General features: G+C 36.7%; 2 protein-coding genes across 6 annotated transcripts in view; one reads left to right on the top strand and one right to left on the bottom strand.

The window, feature by feature from the left end:
- Positions 1–1,979, top strand: part of CCDC90B (coiled-coil domain containing 90B) — a 17,454-nt gene extending 15,475 nt beyond the window's left edge. For 4 of the 5 annotated variants that reach the window (XM_079105621.1, XM_079105624.1, XM_079105625.1 and 1 more), the window contains one exon: positions 1,488–1,979. In XM_079105621.1, the coding sequence (XP_078961747.1) occupies positions 1,488–1,514 (27 nt within the window). In that variant the 3' untranslated portion in view covers positions 1,515–1,979. Of the gene's footprint in view, positions 1–1,470 lie in introns of all 5 variants that reach the window. The other variant, XM_079105623.1, reaches the window with a different exon arrangement.
- Positions 1,850–17,745, bottom strand: LOC306640899 (ankyrin repeat domain-containing protein 42-like). The gene is made up of 4 exons (XM_079105635.1): positions 17,121–17,745; positions 13,778–13,904; positions 11,251–11,395; positions 1,850–5,919 (listed from the first exon to the last, which is right to left on the bottom strand). The coding sequence occupies exons 1-4, from the start codon at positions 17,179–17,181 to the stop codon at positions 5,833–5,835; spliced, it is 420 nt and encodes a 139-aa protein (XP_078961761.1). The 5' UTR covers positions 17,182–17,745; the 3' UTR covers positions 1,850–5,832.

Below are 17,745 nucleotides of genomic sequence, written 5' to 3'. Positions count from 1 at the left end.
TAAGACAAGATATTCTTGATATTATTCTTTCTTCTCAAATGTCCAGCTTTCCTATGTATCTTAGGCCTAATATTATTTCATAAAATTGAGGAACTGATCTTACCACTAACTACTTTTCAGTAAGTAGTAGAATAAATGAGACAGTGTAAATTAGATTTATATATTATAATTAGAATAGCTTTACATAGTTAATTTCTTATCATAAAAGTTTGCCTTTGTCTCAGATTCTCCATTTAAAGATGCTTTCATGGCCTTTTAAAGTGGAAATTAGAAAATCCCTAAGAGCCTCACTCAAATCTGATTTTTTTTTTTTTTTTTTTTTTTTGAGGTGCTGTGTTCAAACCCAGGCCCTCATGAATGCTAGGCAAGAGCCCTACCCACTAAGCCACATCCTTAACTTCTCCAAAATGTTTTCTCTCCAGTATGATATAAAGAGTAGGTGTTATGTGATCTGAGGATGTAACTCAGTGGTAGAGCATTTGCCTAGCATGCACAAGAGCCTGGGTTCAGTTCCCGGCACCACAAATAAAGGGGCGGGGCGGGGGGGGTGGGAGCAGGTGGTAGATTAGCCAAAAAGCCTTATGCTCTTTCTGCTGTCAACCTCTTTGAAGGTTTTTGTAAGGGTTTTCAATAAAATTTCATTTTTTCATAATTATGAGAATTTTTTCTTTTTTAAAAAGAGATGGGTTCTCTATTACCTAGGATGCCTCAAAGTCCTGGGCTCAGCCTTCTATGTAGTTGGGACTACAGGCCACTGTGCCCAGCTGAGAAATTATCTTAAAATGTACTGAAAAGGCAATTCAAATTTTCTTCTCCGACTGGAGATGTAACTCAGTAGTAGAACACTTGCCTAGCATGTGCAAGGCCCTTGGTTCTCCCCAGCACCACACACAATTTTTTTTCCCCATAGATATTCTGAATGTCTGTACTATTAACCTAAACTACATAATTTTTAATGTAAGTAAGAAAGATGGTTTTAATTATCATAAAATGAAATTAATGTTTATAATTCTTTAAAGTACTCATTTGTAATGCCATTGTTAATGACTGTAAATACTGTTTTTAGATTCTTTTTTTTTTTTTCCATATTTTGGTGTTTTTAGATTCTGACATGTCATCTACACTTTTAAATTATTTTCATCTTTATTCTGTCTTAAAATATAAGAAGCTTTTTAAAATAATGCATTGCCGGGCACAGCGGTACACACCTATAATCCCAGCCTCTAAATAAAATATGAAAAAGGGCTGGGGATGTGGTTCAGTGGTTAAATGCCACTGGGTTCAATCCCCAGTACCAAAAATAAAAATAAAAATAATAGGCACTAACACTGTGTTTAAGAATATCTTTAGCTTAATTTTCTAAGGAATGAAAAACAAGAGCACAAAATTGTGTTTGCTCTTCGTTTAAATTAATGATAACATTATTCTGTTAATCACTGCAAAATAACAAATATTTGACTTGTAATATAGTTTCTTTTTTTTAACAGCCTCAGTGTTCACTTGTCTGGCAATAGCATTGGGATTTTATAGATTCTGGAAGTACTACTGATGATCTACTATTGCTGCTGTTGACTTTGTAGAACACTACACCAGGACCGAGTTTCTTTGAACATTTTCAGTTGCAGCAGAAACTTATTACAAGATTATTCAAAGTATAAATGGACTAAAGAGAAGTATTTTAAGTATTTTATCTTTATTTTGTATGTCTGTATTTTATTGGGTTGAAAAGCTATCATCCAAAACCTGATTTATTTGAGATAGAAGGGCACTTTGTCCTTATCCTTTTGATAGTTCATAGAAACTGAACTAAAGTTTTCTTGTATTTGCTTGAAGAATTTTGTAAATCAAATAGAATTTTGTTGGTACGTCCTGCAAATTTGAAAGCTATAACTTAGCCTACATGCTTACTGAACTTAACTCTCCTGATAACTACTGCAGTTAAATTTTTATATAAAATAAAAGATTATTATAACAAAGTGGTTTGGGTTTTGAAAGTAACTCACTATATAGCTGGAGATTATTTTCTTTTTATAATAAAAGTAAACAATAATTTTTAAAATGTGTGCTTGTCTAACCACTAGTATAAAATCTATGGAGTTATTCTGATCATTACACTTAACTTTTTTAAATTTTTCATATAAAAACCAATTTATCCCTGCTTTTTAATTCAAAACAATTTCAACCCATCTTAAACTTATTATATAAGACAAAAACTTAATAATTCATTTAAATTCAAATGTCTCATTATATATAGAACTTACTCTTAAGAAGCTTATATAGAAATTCAGGTTTATATTTTCTTGCTATTTGGGGGCCCTATATTTTTCTCTTATATTAGTGTCTATTGACAGTATATATGTAATTTTTTTAAAAATTACAAACTGTTATTTTCATCTTAGTTCTTTACTTCTATCCACATCAAGAAGCCACAGTCAGAAAATGCTGAACACTTCAGAATGTTTCATAATGCCTTCACAGTAGCTTTAAAAGTTTGATAATAAGTCAGTCAGTTATTCAAAATAATCCTGCCCTTATTTTTAGCTAGGAAAAATATAGAAAAGTAAAGAGACTCATCCACATGTCCAGTGAGTGAGAATCAGAGGATTTTCTTCAAAGATCTAAAAGAGTTGTTTTCAAAACAAAACTCTATGATTTAACATTATCCTGTTACATTCTGATTCATTATCTCCAAATTCTCTTATCTAAGAGTTCTTAGCACATTATAAATTTCTATTATATTCATAAAGACCATGTAGACTAAAGTCCACTGTAATAAACCACAGTGCATTTATTCACTTAATCCTTATGACTACCTGCAGTGTGCCAAACAATGTGAAGTCCCATATACACAGAGGTAAACATGTTTAATTGTCATAGAACTTATTAGTCTTAGTGAAGATTAAACAATAAATTATTGGTTGGCTACAACTTAAAACATGTTAAAATATTGAGATGGAAGGCTTACTTCATGAGAAGGACTAACACGTGGAAGAACATCATAATATTGTCCTCACTTCATCACTCTAACCCCTCCTCCACTCAGCTCTAATGAATTAAAGTGACTTACCCAATTGTAAATTTGGTAGGAGAAACAAGACTTAAGAAGCTCAGTTCATCCCTATTCTTGTTTGGAAACAGCCAGTCTGTAGAGAGTGTACATTCTCTTCTGCTCCTATGGGAGATCGGCTTGCTTCTCTCTTACAGTCCAAAGCAAGAATCCTGAGGACTAATGTGTCAGCTCCATGGTGTCAGGGCCCTGATTCCTCATCTTACTCATTTTCACAATGTCCAGTGACTCACCACCACATCTACATTTGAGAAGAAAGGTGCAGGAGGTAGGAAGCCCTTTCCCTTAGGGGGCATGACCCTAACGTTTAACACACCATGTTTGTTCACATCCTATTGATCACAACTTGGAAGAGAGGGAAGTGAAGAAGTTAGTTCTTATCCTGAGTAGCAAGAAACCCAGGGACTGTAACTATAAGAGAGGAGAAAAGATGGGGGACAACCAGGAAACCTGTCGCATGCTTCTATTACAATACTCTTCTGGTATTTCCTACCTCAGGGACAAGAAAGATAGCCTTGAAAAAACAGCAAATAAAACAATTTCCATGGTTGGGATTAATTGAAGAGTCAATAAGTTAGAGGGGGAAAATTAGTCTTTTGTTAGTACCAGAAAGTCTGAGAAATGTTGCATTTGGAATTCCAATAGTGGTTAATAAGGAGAATGAAAACTGAACTTTTGCTGCTAAGGTTAGAACCCCAGCTCTGCAATATATGATCCTAGGTACAACCACCTAATCTCTGTCTATAAAATATATCTACTTCATATGGCTGTTGTGAGAATTAAGAGATAATAAAGGTCTTGACAAAAATTTCACACAAAGTGCCCAAATAAATATTATAGATTGAAAGCCCATTGGAAACCACAGAGAAACTAACCATAGTGAATATAACTATCAAGAGGACAGCTAGGTCTTTTTTGTGTGTGTGTGGTGCTGGTATCAAACCCAGGGCCTCCCACCTGCTACCAACTGTGCTATAAGCCCAGCCCAAGCTAATCCATTTCAACACTTGTTAACCAGACTGAACTTGTGTCAGCAATCCAGTGTACTCTTTTGAGGGCAAACTAGTCCTTGTATACTATATTAAAATGTCCTTTAGCACCCATGAAAAGGATCCAGAGAATGGACAATCTGGTATATTATGGTGGAGAATGCTACTGCCAATGAAGCCAAAGTTAGCAATCAGATCTTCAGAAAAAGATTAGATATAGACAAAGGCCCCAAGATGGTCACAGATCTTTTCTAGTTTAAAAGGGAAAAATGGGAAAGAAAAGGTAGGGAAAATATGAGAACTATATCAGAACCTAATTAAAATATGATACTTTTTCTTTTTTAGTCAGCAAAGAACAACTAATCTTCAATTTGAAGTGGGAGGAAAAGGGAAGAAAAATAATAAAGCCATGTGTTTCTTATCCTGTCCAGGCTGCTTCTTAACTATTTTCCTTTCTTCTAAATCTTGCAAGACATACAAAGGTTGAATTCTGAAGCAGATTATTTAAATGGGTATTATTAGCAAGTATATATTGTTTTTTTAATAATAGCAAATTTTCATTTTGTGTAAAACTTTGCCAAGTGAGATATTTAGTTGCGATTGAAAAGTTGTTCTTTCCTAAAAGTTATGTCATTTGAAAAACAGAAAAATGTTAAAGTCATATACACTCCAGGCAGGATGCCTGTGCCTGTAATCCCAGTGTGATGGGCTGACGGATCCAGCTCCATGAGAATGTTATAGGCCAGACAGACTCCATTTTGCTGAGACCCCATGTTATGTAGGAAATAAGCTTCTCCCATGGGAACACCCTACCTCTGTCCTCATCATCAGTTACTTAGTGTTACATGTTTAGCAATACAAAATGACAATTCTTATGTAATGAAAAATTGCTCTCTTTTGATTCCTATTGCTCCTAATGTTCAATGTACCATGTGAACGGTGGTTGTGTGGATGTTAGTAACCATTCTTTAGTTTGTACCTAGGTAAGGGTCATTTTGACCCACTTCCCCCTCTGTTGATAATCTCATGATGTTAGTTTGTAATTTTGAATCATAGCAACAGACGCTTATGATTGATGTAATTTTGGGTATAAGAACCCCTACAACCCTATGGTCGGGGCTGTAGTCATTTTGGGGGGCATTGTGCGAGACAGTCAGCTGGCTGGCTTAATAAAGATTCTCAAATTTGAACTTCTCAGTGGTGATTGGTCTGTTCTTAAATTTCGCCCCATAACACTAGCAACTTGGGAGGCTGAGGCAGGAGGATTCCAAGTCCAAGGCAGATTCAGCAACTTAGTGAGACCCTGTCTCAAACTAAAAAAGAGGCTGGGGATGTGGCTCAGTGGTTAGGCACCCCTGGGTTCAATCCCCTGTACCAAATAAATAAATAAACACAATAGTAACAATAAATGGTACTTTAAGAAGTGAAAGAAATACAATCCTATTATGGAGTCATAATAGAATTTTTAATAATTTGAACATCTAGAACTAATTTCCTTTAAACTGTACAATTTATATTTTACAATTTATGTGAATACTTGCAAATTTAGTAACTTTTGACTTCCTTACGTAGGTATATAAAAAGTGTATAGGGAGGGAGTGTACAAGTGAAATAATTTTTAAAATCCCTTTGATAAAACATTTCCACCTTCAGAAATGGCATAGTAGCATAGCATATCAGAACAATTCCGAGAAGAGTTCATACACATTTACATTTATATTGATTTCTTAAATGAAAGAGAAAATCCAGCAAGTTTATTTGAAGTTTTTTCACTGATTAGTACCTTCTTACAAACACTCCTGTAGAAGGCACCTTTTTTTTCACTCGCCTCTTCTCTTTGCTGGACTCACATGAATCATCTTCCTATCAACAAAGGAAAAAAAAAAAGAAATGAAATTTTCATTCCAGCAACATATTTTCATTTTTCTACATTGTATTCAAAAGAAAATAATTAATCAAGCTAAGTATTTTCAACTCTGATTAAGTTTATTTTAGGATTTTGTGTGAATAAGTTCCAAAATCTAAAATACCAGTGCTTCATATTATGCTAAATCTTAAGGCTGGCAGGTACCTTGAAAAATCATTCAGTCCTATCTCTAAAATATCCCCAGAAGAGAACACCTTGTTTTCTTTTCTTGTATCTTAGACTAACATACCATAATACACTGCTAACTGAAATACAGAAAGTGTCATTATGTCATCCTCTGGATTCTTTGCAAGGCCCACAGGGCTAGGATTTATATTTCTTGGCTCCTTTCTTCCCTTTTCTGTTTATACACCACCTCTTTACTACCCTTGCCTCATTTTCCACTTTTTCTGCTTCCACTGTTCCTGATATTTCTTATCATCTTGGTATTCTCATGACCTATCAGAAAAATCAATACATGGTACCGAAAGGAGCAAGGGATAGGGCTGGAAACTGTAGATGTTCCCTAGTCATTTTTGAATAATTTTTCCAATAAAAACAATGCTCTGTACCTAGTTAGGACAGGATCTGAATAAAGAAGCTCTAAGAACAGGACAAGGCACATGTCCATGGGGAAAGCTCATGGCTAGAATTAATTTCTGAAGATGTTCCTTATTATACCTTTGCTAATAAGCTCATTTAGCTTAATTCATATATAGTAGTGTATGAACCTGGAAGCTATCTTCCAAAACCACCTAGAAAAAGCCAAGTCTCTGTGTTCTCTCATCCCCTTCTTTTGGCTGCAAACTTGCTATCCACCCAAGTTTTTAAAGAGGAATTTGTCAAAATAAATTTTCTTACACAACGGTGAAAAAGTGAAGGTGTGGAACGTAGCAGCAGCAAGTGATGTGGAAAGCATGGACTTGAGGCTGGGCTAGTAGGTTGAAATCAGGGGTATACACCTAATAAGCTATGTAACTTCATGAATTGTTCATTTTATCTAGAACTTGGTTTTCTTCATTTGTAATATGAAGGCAGTATCTGCTGAATATAAATCTTGACACAAAGCCCAACATACAAGTACTCAATACCTAAGTTGATGATGACTAAGGTATTATAAAGATGAATCAGATGAACTTATGAAACTTAAATTTTCAGTACTGTGTGTAAAGTAAGAACCCAATCAAACTGTAATACAAATGAGATGCCTTCAGAGCAGTACAAAGTGCTAGGTGGAAGGAGAAATCATATGTGGTCACGGGCATTAGGAAAGGGGTAACAAAAGAGATGATTCATGGGGATTTTGGTGGAGGGTACTGGGGATTGAACTCAGGTGCACTCAACCACTGAGCCACATCCCCAGCCCTATTTTGTATTTTATTTAGAGACAGGGTCTCATTGAGTTATTCAGCACCTCAGTTTTTGCTGAGGCTGGCTATGAACTCTTGATCCTCCTGTCTCAGCGTCCCCAGCCACTGGATTACAGGCATGCGCCACCAAGCCCAGAAATTCCTGGGGATTTTAAGAGGCAGAGGTGATAGGGAGCCTGCGAGCCTGCAGGCCTAAGAACAAAATGAACAAAGGCTTGGTGATGGGCTAGAGTAGGGTAAGGTCAGAAAACACAGGCTACATGTAGGAAAACAGACAGAAATAAGGCTATTAAGGTAGGCTAGGAATAAATGCCAAACTAAGGAATCAATACTTTAAACTGATAATTTATTTCTGTGTCTACACAGAAATTCTATCATAATAGTTCAGACAGACAGATACCTACAAGGGCAGCAGGAAAAGTAGAGCATGTGCTCCTATCTATGGGATGGCCCACTTTTTTATGGGCTAAAGGAGAAAACAAAATCTTGACTTTTAAGAATCTAAGACTAAGCCAGGCACTGTGGTGCACACCTGTATTCCCAGTTCCTTAGGAAGTTGAAAATATAAATTTTCACACACATGTACACATACATATAAAGGGCTGGGGATGTAGCCCATTGTTAGAAAGCCCTAGTGTAGGGAACATTCCTCAAGCTTATCTGACAGCAGTCACTGACACCATTGGTCTAAGTAAGCCAAACAGTCTGGACAGAGAAACTGAGGGTAATGGCAAAGACTTGCCATGGAATGAAGGTCTTTGTAGCTGTTGAGACTGAGTTTGAAGGCCTCATTCTGTCATGCATCCCAAAAAGCTGTGATGTGAAGCTCACCTGCACTGCCTTGCCTCATGCTGTGTGCAGGAGCTTGCCATTCCCCCGAGCCCTTTGAGTCAGACCTGTTGCTGGGCAGAATTACTTAGGGCATATTTGGTTTGTTTACACTACCTGGACCCTCGACATATAGTTCACCTATAGGCTGACTCTGTTATACTTTAACAGTGCGTTAACCTGATTGGATAATGTGCCTATATATGTCCTGTGCAACCCTAAATAAATTAGAGCCATGCCTTCAGAGCTTGATCTCCGATGCCTGAGTAAGCGCGCTGGGTAAGGCTAGGTAGGAGTAGGCATTGTTCATCCTCACCCTCAGCGAACCGGTCCTCTGAACCATCTACACCCCCAGGTTCAATCCCCAGCACCGCTAAAGAAGAAAAAAGAATCCAAGACTCAAGACAGTAGTGTGAGAAAATGGTGATACCATTAATTTAGACATAGAGGGAATCTGGTCTTCATGTTGAATTTGGCTTTATACATTTTTTTAATAAAAAAAAAAATTTCAAGTGGAAATATGCAATTGGCAGGGAGAAATACCAGTGGAGAGTCCTGATGGGGACACAGTACTAAAGTATGAATTTGATGATTACTTACACAGAAAGATTAGAGAAATATCTAGAAGGCAGAGATTCTGAGTTGTTCCTGCTTCACCTGAGCTATGTACTCTAAAAAGATGCTCAGCTTCCTCATATGTAAACAGAAAATGGAATCTTACCTCCTCATAGCATTGATATAGACAAAGATGAGATAACATCTGAGAAAGCCACTATAAAAACAGGTGTTTATTTTTTAAAACTTTTAAATATGCAAACTATCCTAAGAAACTCCTAAGAACTTCTCTGAGTAAAAATTACACTATTGCAGATTCTTCGGTAGAGGAGAGAGACTTAAAGTTACTACTTTATGCAATCATAGGTCCTGACCAGAGAAGTAGGAGAAAGATTTAGTCAGACTCCAAAATGAACTCTTCCTTCCCCATCCTTAGCTGCAATAAGGAGGAAAAGGGAGAAAAAGATATAAGAAAGGGAGAAAGCAATACATACTGCTAATAATAGCTTGTGTGTGCCACAGTCTGCACAGGATTTCTACACATATTTCATTTAATATCAGTACAGTCCCATGAGGTAAGTAATATTATCTCCCATCCTTACAGATGAGGAAAACTGAGAGTCAGAAAGCTTTTCAGAAGAAGAAAAAAAAACGCAAGTGCCAGAGTTAAAGCTGTCAGGAGAAGTCAGTGACAGTAGCTCATTACAAAAATTGGGAATAAACCTAAAGTAAGACTGCACAACATTATAGGCCCACAGACCAGGGCCTGAGTCGGCTCTCCTGAACCCTACATATTATTGGAGGAGGGTGGCATTTTATAGAACCTGGATTGTGCAGAAGGAAATCAGGACCTGACCTTGAAAAACAGAATGCTTCTGAACATGAAAAGAGAATTCCTAAGTAGGTAAAAAAAAAAAGGAAAATTTAGCAGAGACTATCAGTTTGGAATGACTCAAAAGGAACTTATAGCTTGAGTGATACCCAAAAATAGACTATCCCACCTAGAGCAGCTGGAAAAAAGTGACTTATGCTCCTACCTTTGAGGAAAATATAAGTTGCACAATTCCTGCCACAAGGTGCAAGATGACAAGGACATATATATTTTAATATCTCTAAAGTGGCTATTAAAGAGATTAATGATTAGTTTGTATGAAATAAAAAGAAGCCAGGAAGTTTTGTTATAAATCAGATGAAGCGATCAGGCCTGGAACAGAATTAATTCACCCAATAATGAAGAAAAAACTTCTTTCAGGAAAAAAAATATAAACCATAACCCGAATCCCCACAACGTATCATGATAAGCCAGTCACAAGGACCACATTATAGCCATCTTCACTTGCAGAACAGATAAGGGTCAAAGTTTCCCCAGTGCACTTTCTGCCTAATCTACTCAGAGATTTAGAAGGCCTGAAACACAAGCACTATTTGGGTTGTCCTGCTGTCACCTTACTGTCTTCTGTACTCCACCCTACTTTTCTGGACTTGCTCTGTTCCATATATCAGTTTCTTTTAGCCTCCTTCTATATATTTGCTCTTTTGGTCACTCAATATTTTTCTATTTTTTACAGCTATATTCTGAATTCCAAATTCATAATTTCCATTATGAAAAGAGCCAAGACTGTGGAGTCAAAAGTTTATAATTGAATACTGATGTTTCCACCATTACGAGCTGTGTGATTTAAATGAGTTACTTAAGCCATCTGGGCCCCAATTTCTTCATATGCTAAATGAGGACAAGTCAAATGACATACAATAAGAAACCTGCTAAATAACTTTGTAAAGTGTTACACAAATAGTTTGTATAACTATATACAATAGTTTGTATAAACTATATATAGTTTGTATAACTCCATAATCTGAGCAAAAGGATGCTATGAAAATTTCTAGGTTGATCTTTTCCACTGTTTTTTTTTTTTCCTTAGCCCTCACACTCGCTAGGCAAGTGCTCTATCCACTCAGCCCAGTTGTCAAGACTGTTCTCAAATTTGCAATCCTCCTGCCTCAGCATCCCAGGTAACTAGGATCACAAGTGTGTACCACCATGCCCTGGCTCTTTTCCTACTCTTAATTGCTGAAGCTTTCTAAAATGGGATTCCATTCAAAGCACTTTATTCTGGTTATTTAGAATATTAAACTATACATACTTTCTAACTGCCTCATAATTCTTATTGATTATTCTGCTTTTAAAAAAATCTCTTCCTTATATGGTACAAGAATAACAATAGCACTTACTGCACAATCAGGAACCATGCTGATGTCCTAACTAAAATACACACACACACACACACACACACACACACACGTGAATGTGTATGTGGAGAGAAAGAAACCATTAGAGATAAACAGTCCCTATAGATATAATGTATTTTCCCGTAATCTTGACATCAGCTCTAAGAAGTATAAATTATTCAACTTACAACTGAAGCGCAAAGTGGTTAAATGGCTTTCCCAAATCAAAATGGTTGTAACCAGCCCAAAAGCTTGTACTCTGGTTATTATTTCCTCAATAAAAAATAAACATGTTAAAGATACCACCACATCCATAAAATTTGGGGTCTGGGTTTTCTCCAGTGTTTCCCTAAGTTGATCCACCTCTGCTCGATATTCATCCAGTTGGCATTCTAATTTCTCTCTACGGAGTCGCTCATACTCCAGCTGGTCCTGCAGCTCTTTGATGGTCCTGTCAAAAACAATTGTTTTCAATTACTCTCCAATACAACTATCAATTATTTTTGGTAATAGTGGAAAGCGCCCTTTAAAACAAACAAAATAAAGCATAAGCATAGTTATTGAACAAATTATGTATTTCAGGTCTACTGTGAACCAGCACTGATCTGCGTACTAGGATACAATAATGAAAAAAAGGCCAACATGTGCCTTCTTTAACTTAGTAGCGGAGGAAAACAGATAGTGGGGGGGGGGGACACACACACACAAACACATTTGGTATGTCAGAGATGACAGGTCCTAAGGGGAGGGAGCTAAAAAAAAAAAAAAAAGCAGGCAACAGTGATATAAAATGCTGTGAAGGAGGTAATTAGCACTTCATGTTCAGTGGCTAGGGAAGGCTTTGCTGAAAAGGGTGCTTTGAGCAAAATTCTGCAGAAAATAGATAGCTAGACATCAGGGGAAGAACATTCCCAGAGAGATGGAAAGACCTAAGACCCTAAGGCAGAAGTATGCCTGGGAAGGAAAAGGAAAGAAAACATCAGAGGCCAATTCTGGCTGGAGTAGCTTAACAAAATAAAAGAGAAAGCAGTGTAGGTCTGAGATTAAGAAAGCCAGAACAAGTAGGTAGGGCCTTATAAGTCATAGTAAGGACTTCAGTTTTACTGAGTGAAATGGGAAGCCACGGGAGGATCTGAACAGAGAAGCAGCATGATCTCACTAAAGTTTTAATATGATTACTCTGGATGCTATGCTGGGAAGAGACTACAGGGGTAGGAGGTGAGGGTGAGGGCACAGGGACAGGAAGTTGGGAAACCTGTCAGGAAGAAGTAACAATGATCCAGGCAGGAGATGCTGTGACATGAACTAGGTTTTTTGCCTGCAATTCCCAAGGCATGCTGGCTTGGATTCCAGGTCCCCAAGGAGGGCAGTCTAAGAGTACACAGAAGTAGTTCTGGGGCTGGGGAGATGGCTCAGTTGGTAGAGTGCTCACCTTGCAAGCACAAGGTCCTGAGTTCAATCCCCAGCACGGCAAAAAAAAAAAAAAAAAAAAGTAGTTCTGGTAGAAACACAAGTGGGATTAAGATGGAGGAAGTGGAAGCCCAGAAGTTCAACAAATAAGAAGGGAAGATAAACCCTGGGATGGAGTAATACGACTATGTTTTGTTGTACTGAGTTTGTAACTAGTAAATAACAAAAAAATCAAAAGTGTATCATTCAAATCAATATTTATCCTTTTTTTAAAAAAGATATACCAAAGATCAGGAGTTTATATCCAAAATACAAATGAAAGGATCTAAGAACTTTCAGCTAGGTTCTTAGACCAAGGCCAATACTAAAATATTCTACATCTCAAACACTTAGAGCAGTATAGAGGCAGTGGTTAGCTACCTATATGATGTGATCTGTGAGAAACCAATGAAGCCCTAATTAAAAAATAAAGTTCTACCACAGCTTCTAACAACTAAAATCCCATTAAGATATAGAGTGTTCCAGCACCAGGTTTTGTCTTCTATTTAAAACCCCAAGTACTATCCACAGAAGGAAAACAAGATGTTACTCTAAATACCTTTACCAGAATTCTTAGAGAGGCTAGATCGGGAAGGGGATATAAAGGAAACAGGCAGTTCTAAGAGTGTAAAGGTAAGAGAAAAAAAACAATGGGAAGGGCAGGGAAAGTAGAGGATGAGGAGGAAGGGAATCCATATGTAATACAACGTTCTCTTTTATAGACACATGTTTGATTAAACTTGAAGTCTCATCTTCTGTCCCCCTTTGTTCCCTGTGCACTTAAAAAGCAAACAGATAGGCATAAAGGCAGTGGGAGGAAAGATGCATGAGGCATCTTCTATTCTAGCAGTCATTAATTAACTAGAGAGGTACCCAATGTCCAGAGAGCCAATTTAGGATGCATGTACAACTGCTCAATGCCTCTAGATATAAAAGCATACTCTGATGGGTACTCTTGTCAGCAAACACAGGAGTGGGTCTCATATTTGTAAGTAGGCAATCCAATCTGATGGGGATGTTCAAAGACCTATGCTGGTTGAAAAGATCAAAATAGGTGTGGTCTCAAAAAAACCTGAACTCCAGAATGCCAATTTTGCAAGATGAAAAAGAGATCTAGAGATTGGTTGCAGAAAAATGTGAATATACTTAATGCTACTGAACTGTTAATTTAAAAATGGTTGAGACAGTAAATTTTATGTTGTGTGTATTTTATCACATTTTCTTTAAAAGAAAATCTTAACCCCTTCTCCATCAGGAGATCTAGGAGGTTTTAGAACCCAACACCCATTGAGAGGAAGAGACAACAAGCTGGTAATCAACAAACCCTCACATGGCATCTAGAAAGGTAAATAAATACAAAGCATTAAAGTTTTAAGGACATTACTTTTCAGATTCAAGCTGTTTTTTCTTCTCCTTTAGATCCTCTTCTGTTATCCCACCCAAGTGTTTATAGTTGCTCTCAGCAATTTCCAGAAGGTGTCTCAATTCTGTAATTTTGTTATAAGCTCTCACTGCAAGACACAGTTTAATAAAAACCTAATTTAGACATATCAGCACATATGCTTACAGAGTATTGGTCCTCTCAAGCATTTTCTTTTGAGCTACCTGCCTGTGTGATTTGAGAAGGAAGTTGAAGAAAGGGTGGTATATATACATAGGATAAAATATCAGATTATTATGACAATTAATGCTATGGACAAGAAGGTTTAAAGAAAACTAACAGTAGTATATTACATGACCATGTATAATCCACCATACATCAGAAAAGCAGAATAATTTAAATATGCTTTATTAATTTAAAGCAACCTGGAACTAATCCAGCCCAAACTTTGGGTATTCATTTGTAATATCTATGAAAGAGGATACTGGGAGGAAGAAGTATGCTGAAAATTATTTTCAATCATTCTCCAACTATCAAAACTGTGATTTTTCTTTTCATCCTTTATGATAGTGGTTTTAATCTTGAGTGATTTTTCTCCCCCAAGGGACAACTGACAGTGTCTAGAGACATTTTTGCTTGTCCCAACTTGGGATTGGGCTACTGGCATCTAGTGCGTTCAGAATGCCATTAAGCATCTTATAATGCACAGGAGAGCCCCCTTTAACAAAAGTAATTATCTGGACCTAAATATCTATCAAGAGTATAAAAGCCAAGAAACTCTGTTTACAAGACCAGGATAGCAAATTAGAGTCTGTTCTTCCTAACACTTACCACTCTGATTTATCTATCAACAGCTGCAGGTTCTCAACTGCACCACCAGAACCAACGAGGGTGTTTTTATTTGTTTGACTACTTGAACCCCAACCCAGACCCACAAATTCAGGAACTGTACTTAATAATCCTTAGATTATTCTGAGGGGCGGATAGGTTTGGGAACCATCATAACTACTACCAAGCAAAGTAGTAGAGGAGATTAAAGGGGAAAAAAATGCCACATAACACTGAAACATGGCTGGGGATGTAGCTCAGTAGTACAGCACTTGCTTAGCAGGCATGAAGCCCTCGGTTCAGTCCCCCACCACAATTAAAAAGAAAAGAAAAAGTTCGAGAGACTCAAATAATTTCTTTAATTTTTGAAAGACTGATTTGAAAGACTTGTTCTGTGGAATCCTCAGAGATAAGAGGTAGGATTAATTGGGATTCATTTCAGGAAGAGATTTCAACTTCATTTAAGAGAGGCTTTCCAACAAAAACAATTAAAATCACCATGTGTTTAAGTGCCTATGACATTCAAGATACTAAAAACTTAACACATTTTAATCTTCACAGAAACTCTAAAAGATAAAAATGATCTCCCTAAGTAATAGTGAGTGGCTTGTCACTGAAAGTGACAGGAGGAGGCTAGATGACATGTGATGGGAATCTCAAGTCAATTATCAAACCTCAAATGGTTATAGGGTTCAATGATGCCATAGACCTAAACATAATTCACTAAAAGTGCTCTGAATTGAGACTTGTTTCCAGTTAAGTCTAGAATCACAAGAAATTCAACTAGTCCCCTATAGGTACTTTAGCAAAGAAAGGACCATCTAGTCCTTTCAGGGTTTCCTTGGAATAAAATTAAATAGGGATAGTAAAATGTAAAATGGCAGATGACTTCATATATAGTATCCCTTCACTAGCTGCAGGCACCCCAGCTGGGTACCAGGGAGTGTCACCATATAATAAGAGTGCTACAAGCTCATTTGTATCAAACATACCATGAGGAACTATTCTAGTCATGTTCTTGGTCTTTCTAAAATATCTTTTTGAAATTTCTTGACTCTCTAACAGTGATCTCTTCATAAGTATCTCCTACTCAAATAATTTCAGAAGAAACTAAAATCCTACAAGATCAATTGCTCATTTCCTGCAGTCCTTGTACATTCTCAAAGTACCAAACAAAAAGAAATGTAAGCACAAGCAACAACTTAAAAATAGATCAAGTGGACTTCATCAAAATTAAAAACTTTTGGTGGCTGGGTTGTGGCTCAGTAGTAGAGCACTCACCTAGTATGTGTGAGGCACTGGGTTCAATCCTCAACACCACATAAAAATAAATAAAGGTGCTGTGTCCATCTACAACTAAAACATATTTAAAAACAAAAAAAACTTACACTGCCAAGGATACCATCAAGAAAGTTAAAAGACAATCCACAGAATGGGAGAGAATACCTTCAAATCATAGGTCAAAAGGCATTTGTATCCAGAAATGCTTTTACAACACAATAATAAAAAGATAAACCAAGCAGTTGAAAAACAGAACAAGGAGATTTTTCTCCAAAGAAGATATACAAGTGGTCAGTAAGCACATGAAAAAAGACATTCAACATCATTAGTCATTAGAGAAAACATCCATCAAAACTACAATGAGATATGGCTTAACACCAAGACAGGTATAACCACTAGACAAATAACAACAAATGTTGGCAAGGATGTAGAGAAATTCAAACACACAAAGATTGCTGGTAAAAATGTAAAATGGTGTAAATAACTTGCAGAACATTTTGGCAATTTCTCAATGTTAAACATAGAGTTGCTACAGATAACACAGAAATTCCATTCCTAGGTATATACTCAGTAGAAATGAAATATAGGGTTGGGGAGATAGCTCAGTCAGTAGAGTGCTTGCCTTGTAAGCACAAGGCCCTGGGTTCGATCCCCAGCACCAAAAAAAAGAGAAATGAAAATATATATCCACCCAAAAATGTGTACATGAATATTCAGAGCAGCATTATTCATAATGCCAAAATGTGGAAACAACTCAAATGTCCATCAACTGATGAATACATACATAAAATGTTATATCCATCTGAAAATATTATTTGGCAATAAAAAGGAATGAAGTACTAATCCATATTACAATGTGTATGCACGTTGAAAACATTGTGTTAAGTGAAATAAAAGGCCACATATGGTGCAGTTCCATTTATGTAAAATGTCTAAAATGGGCAAATCTATTGATTCAGAAAGTAGATCAGCAGTTGCCTAGAGATGGAGGTTGGAAGAGAAGTGAGGTGAGGGTTAGAGAGTGACTACTAGAGGGGATGAGAGTTCTTTCTGAGGTGACAGAAATGACATAAAATTGATTGTGGTGATCATTTGTGAACAAATCTGTGAATACTAAAAACATTTGATTGTACACCTTAAATGGACAAATGTAATGGTATATGAATTATATTTCAATAAGCTATTTAAAGTAAAGATATCAGGAAACTCTGAAGAGATTGTTAGCTCTGAGCCTCACAATAGGGTGATCTGGTGGGGACTGTGGAAACATCTGATGTCGGCATCTTCAAGTTCTCCATTGACTATATTCACCAGGGAAGAGTCTTCCACTCTCCCTGGAGAGTAAGGTTCTTCCCAACAGTGTTCTGGAAACTCTTCAAATTTTTTCCAAAGAAAAAAAGAAACCTAGACATGAATTAGAAACTTTTTAAAGAAAATATAGTTTGGGTACAACTAGTTCCTGCCAGAATAACTGAAAACACCCTGCAGATATCAAAAGACAGGGAACTGACATTTTGAGTCTCTAACATGGGCTAAGCACTTTCCATCCTATGGTGCATTAGCAATTCCATCAGGGTAATACAGTATTAACATTCTCATTTTCATTGATGAGAAAACTGAGGCTCAAAGAGTAACACAGGTAGAAGGTGGTCAAGCTCTAGTATCTGAATCCACTGCCAAGCACTACTCATCCACTACACTTGCCTTTGTTTTGGTTATCCTCAGTTCAAACAGATTCTTTTCAACCTTCTTCTAGGAAAGAGCTCCACACAAACAGTTCTTACTCATTAGTACAAACCATGGCTCTTTGACCAAATATCATGAGAAGTTAAATTACAGTTATATGGCATGAAAATATTCCT

Source organism: Sciurus vulgaris (genome assembly GCF_902686455.1).
Source record: "Sciurus vulgaris genome assembly, chromosome: 11".
In the NCBI taxonomy this organism is placed as follows: Eukaryota; Metazoa; Chordata; class Mammalia; order Rodentia; family Sciuridae; genus Sciurus; species Sciurus vulgaris.
This window is presented reverse-complemented; position numbering and strand designations above follow the sequence as displayed.

Bases quoted from the DNA above. Each gene is read 5' to 3' on its own strand.
- LOC306640899 (XM_079105635.1), bottom strand. From the start codon at position 17,181: ATGGAGAACTTGAAGATGCCGACATCAGATGTTTCCACAGTCCCCACC. The intron at 13,905-17,120 runs GTGAGGCTCAGA...TGTGTCTTGCAG, and splicing joins CCCCACCAGATCACCCTATT to TGAGAGCTTATAACAAAATT. The intron at 5,920-11,250 runs GTGGTATCTTTA...CTTTGTTGATAG, and splicing joins CCCCAAATTTTATGGATGTG to GAAGATGATTCATGTGAGTC.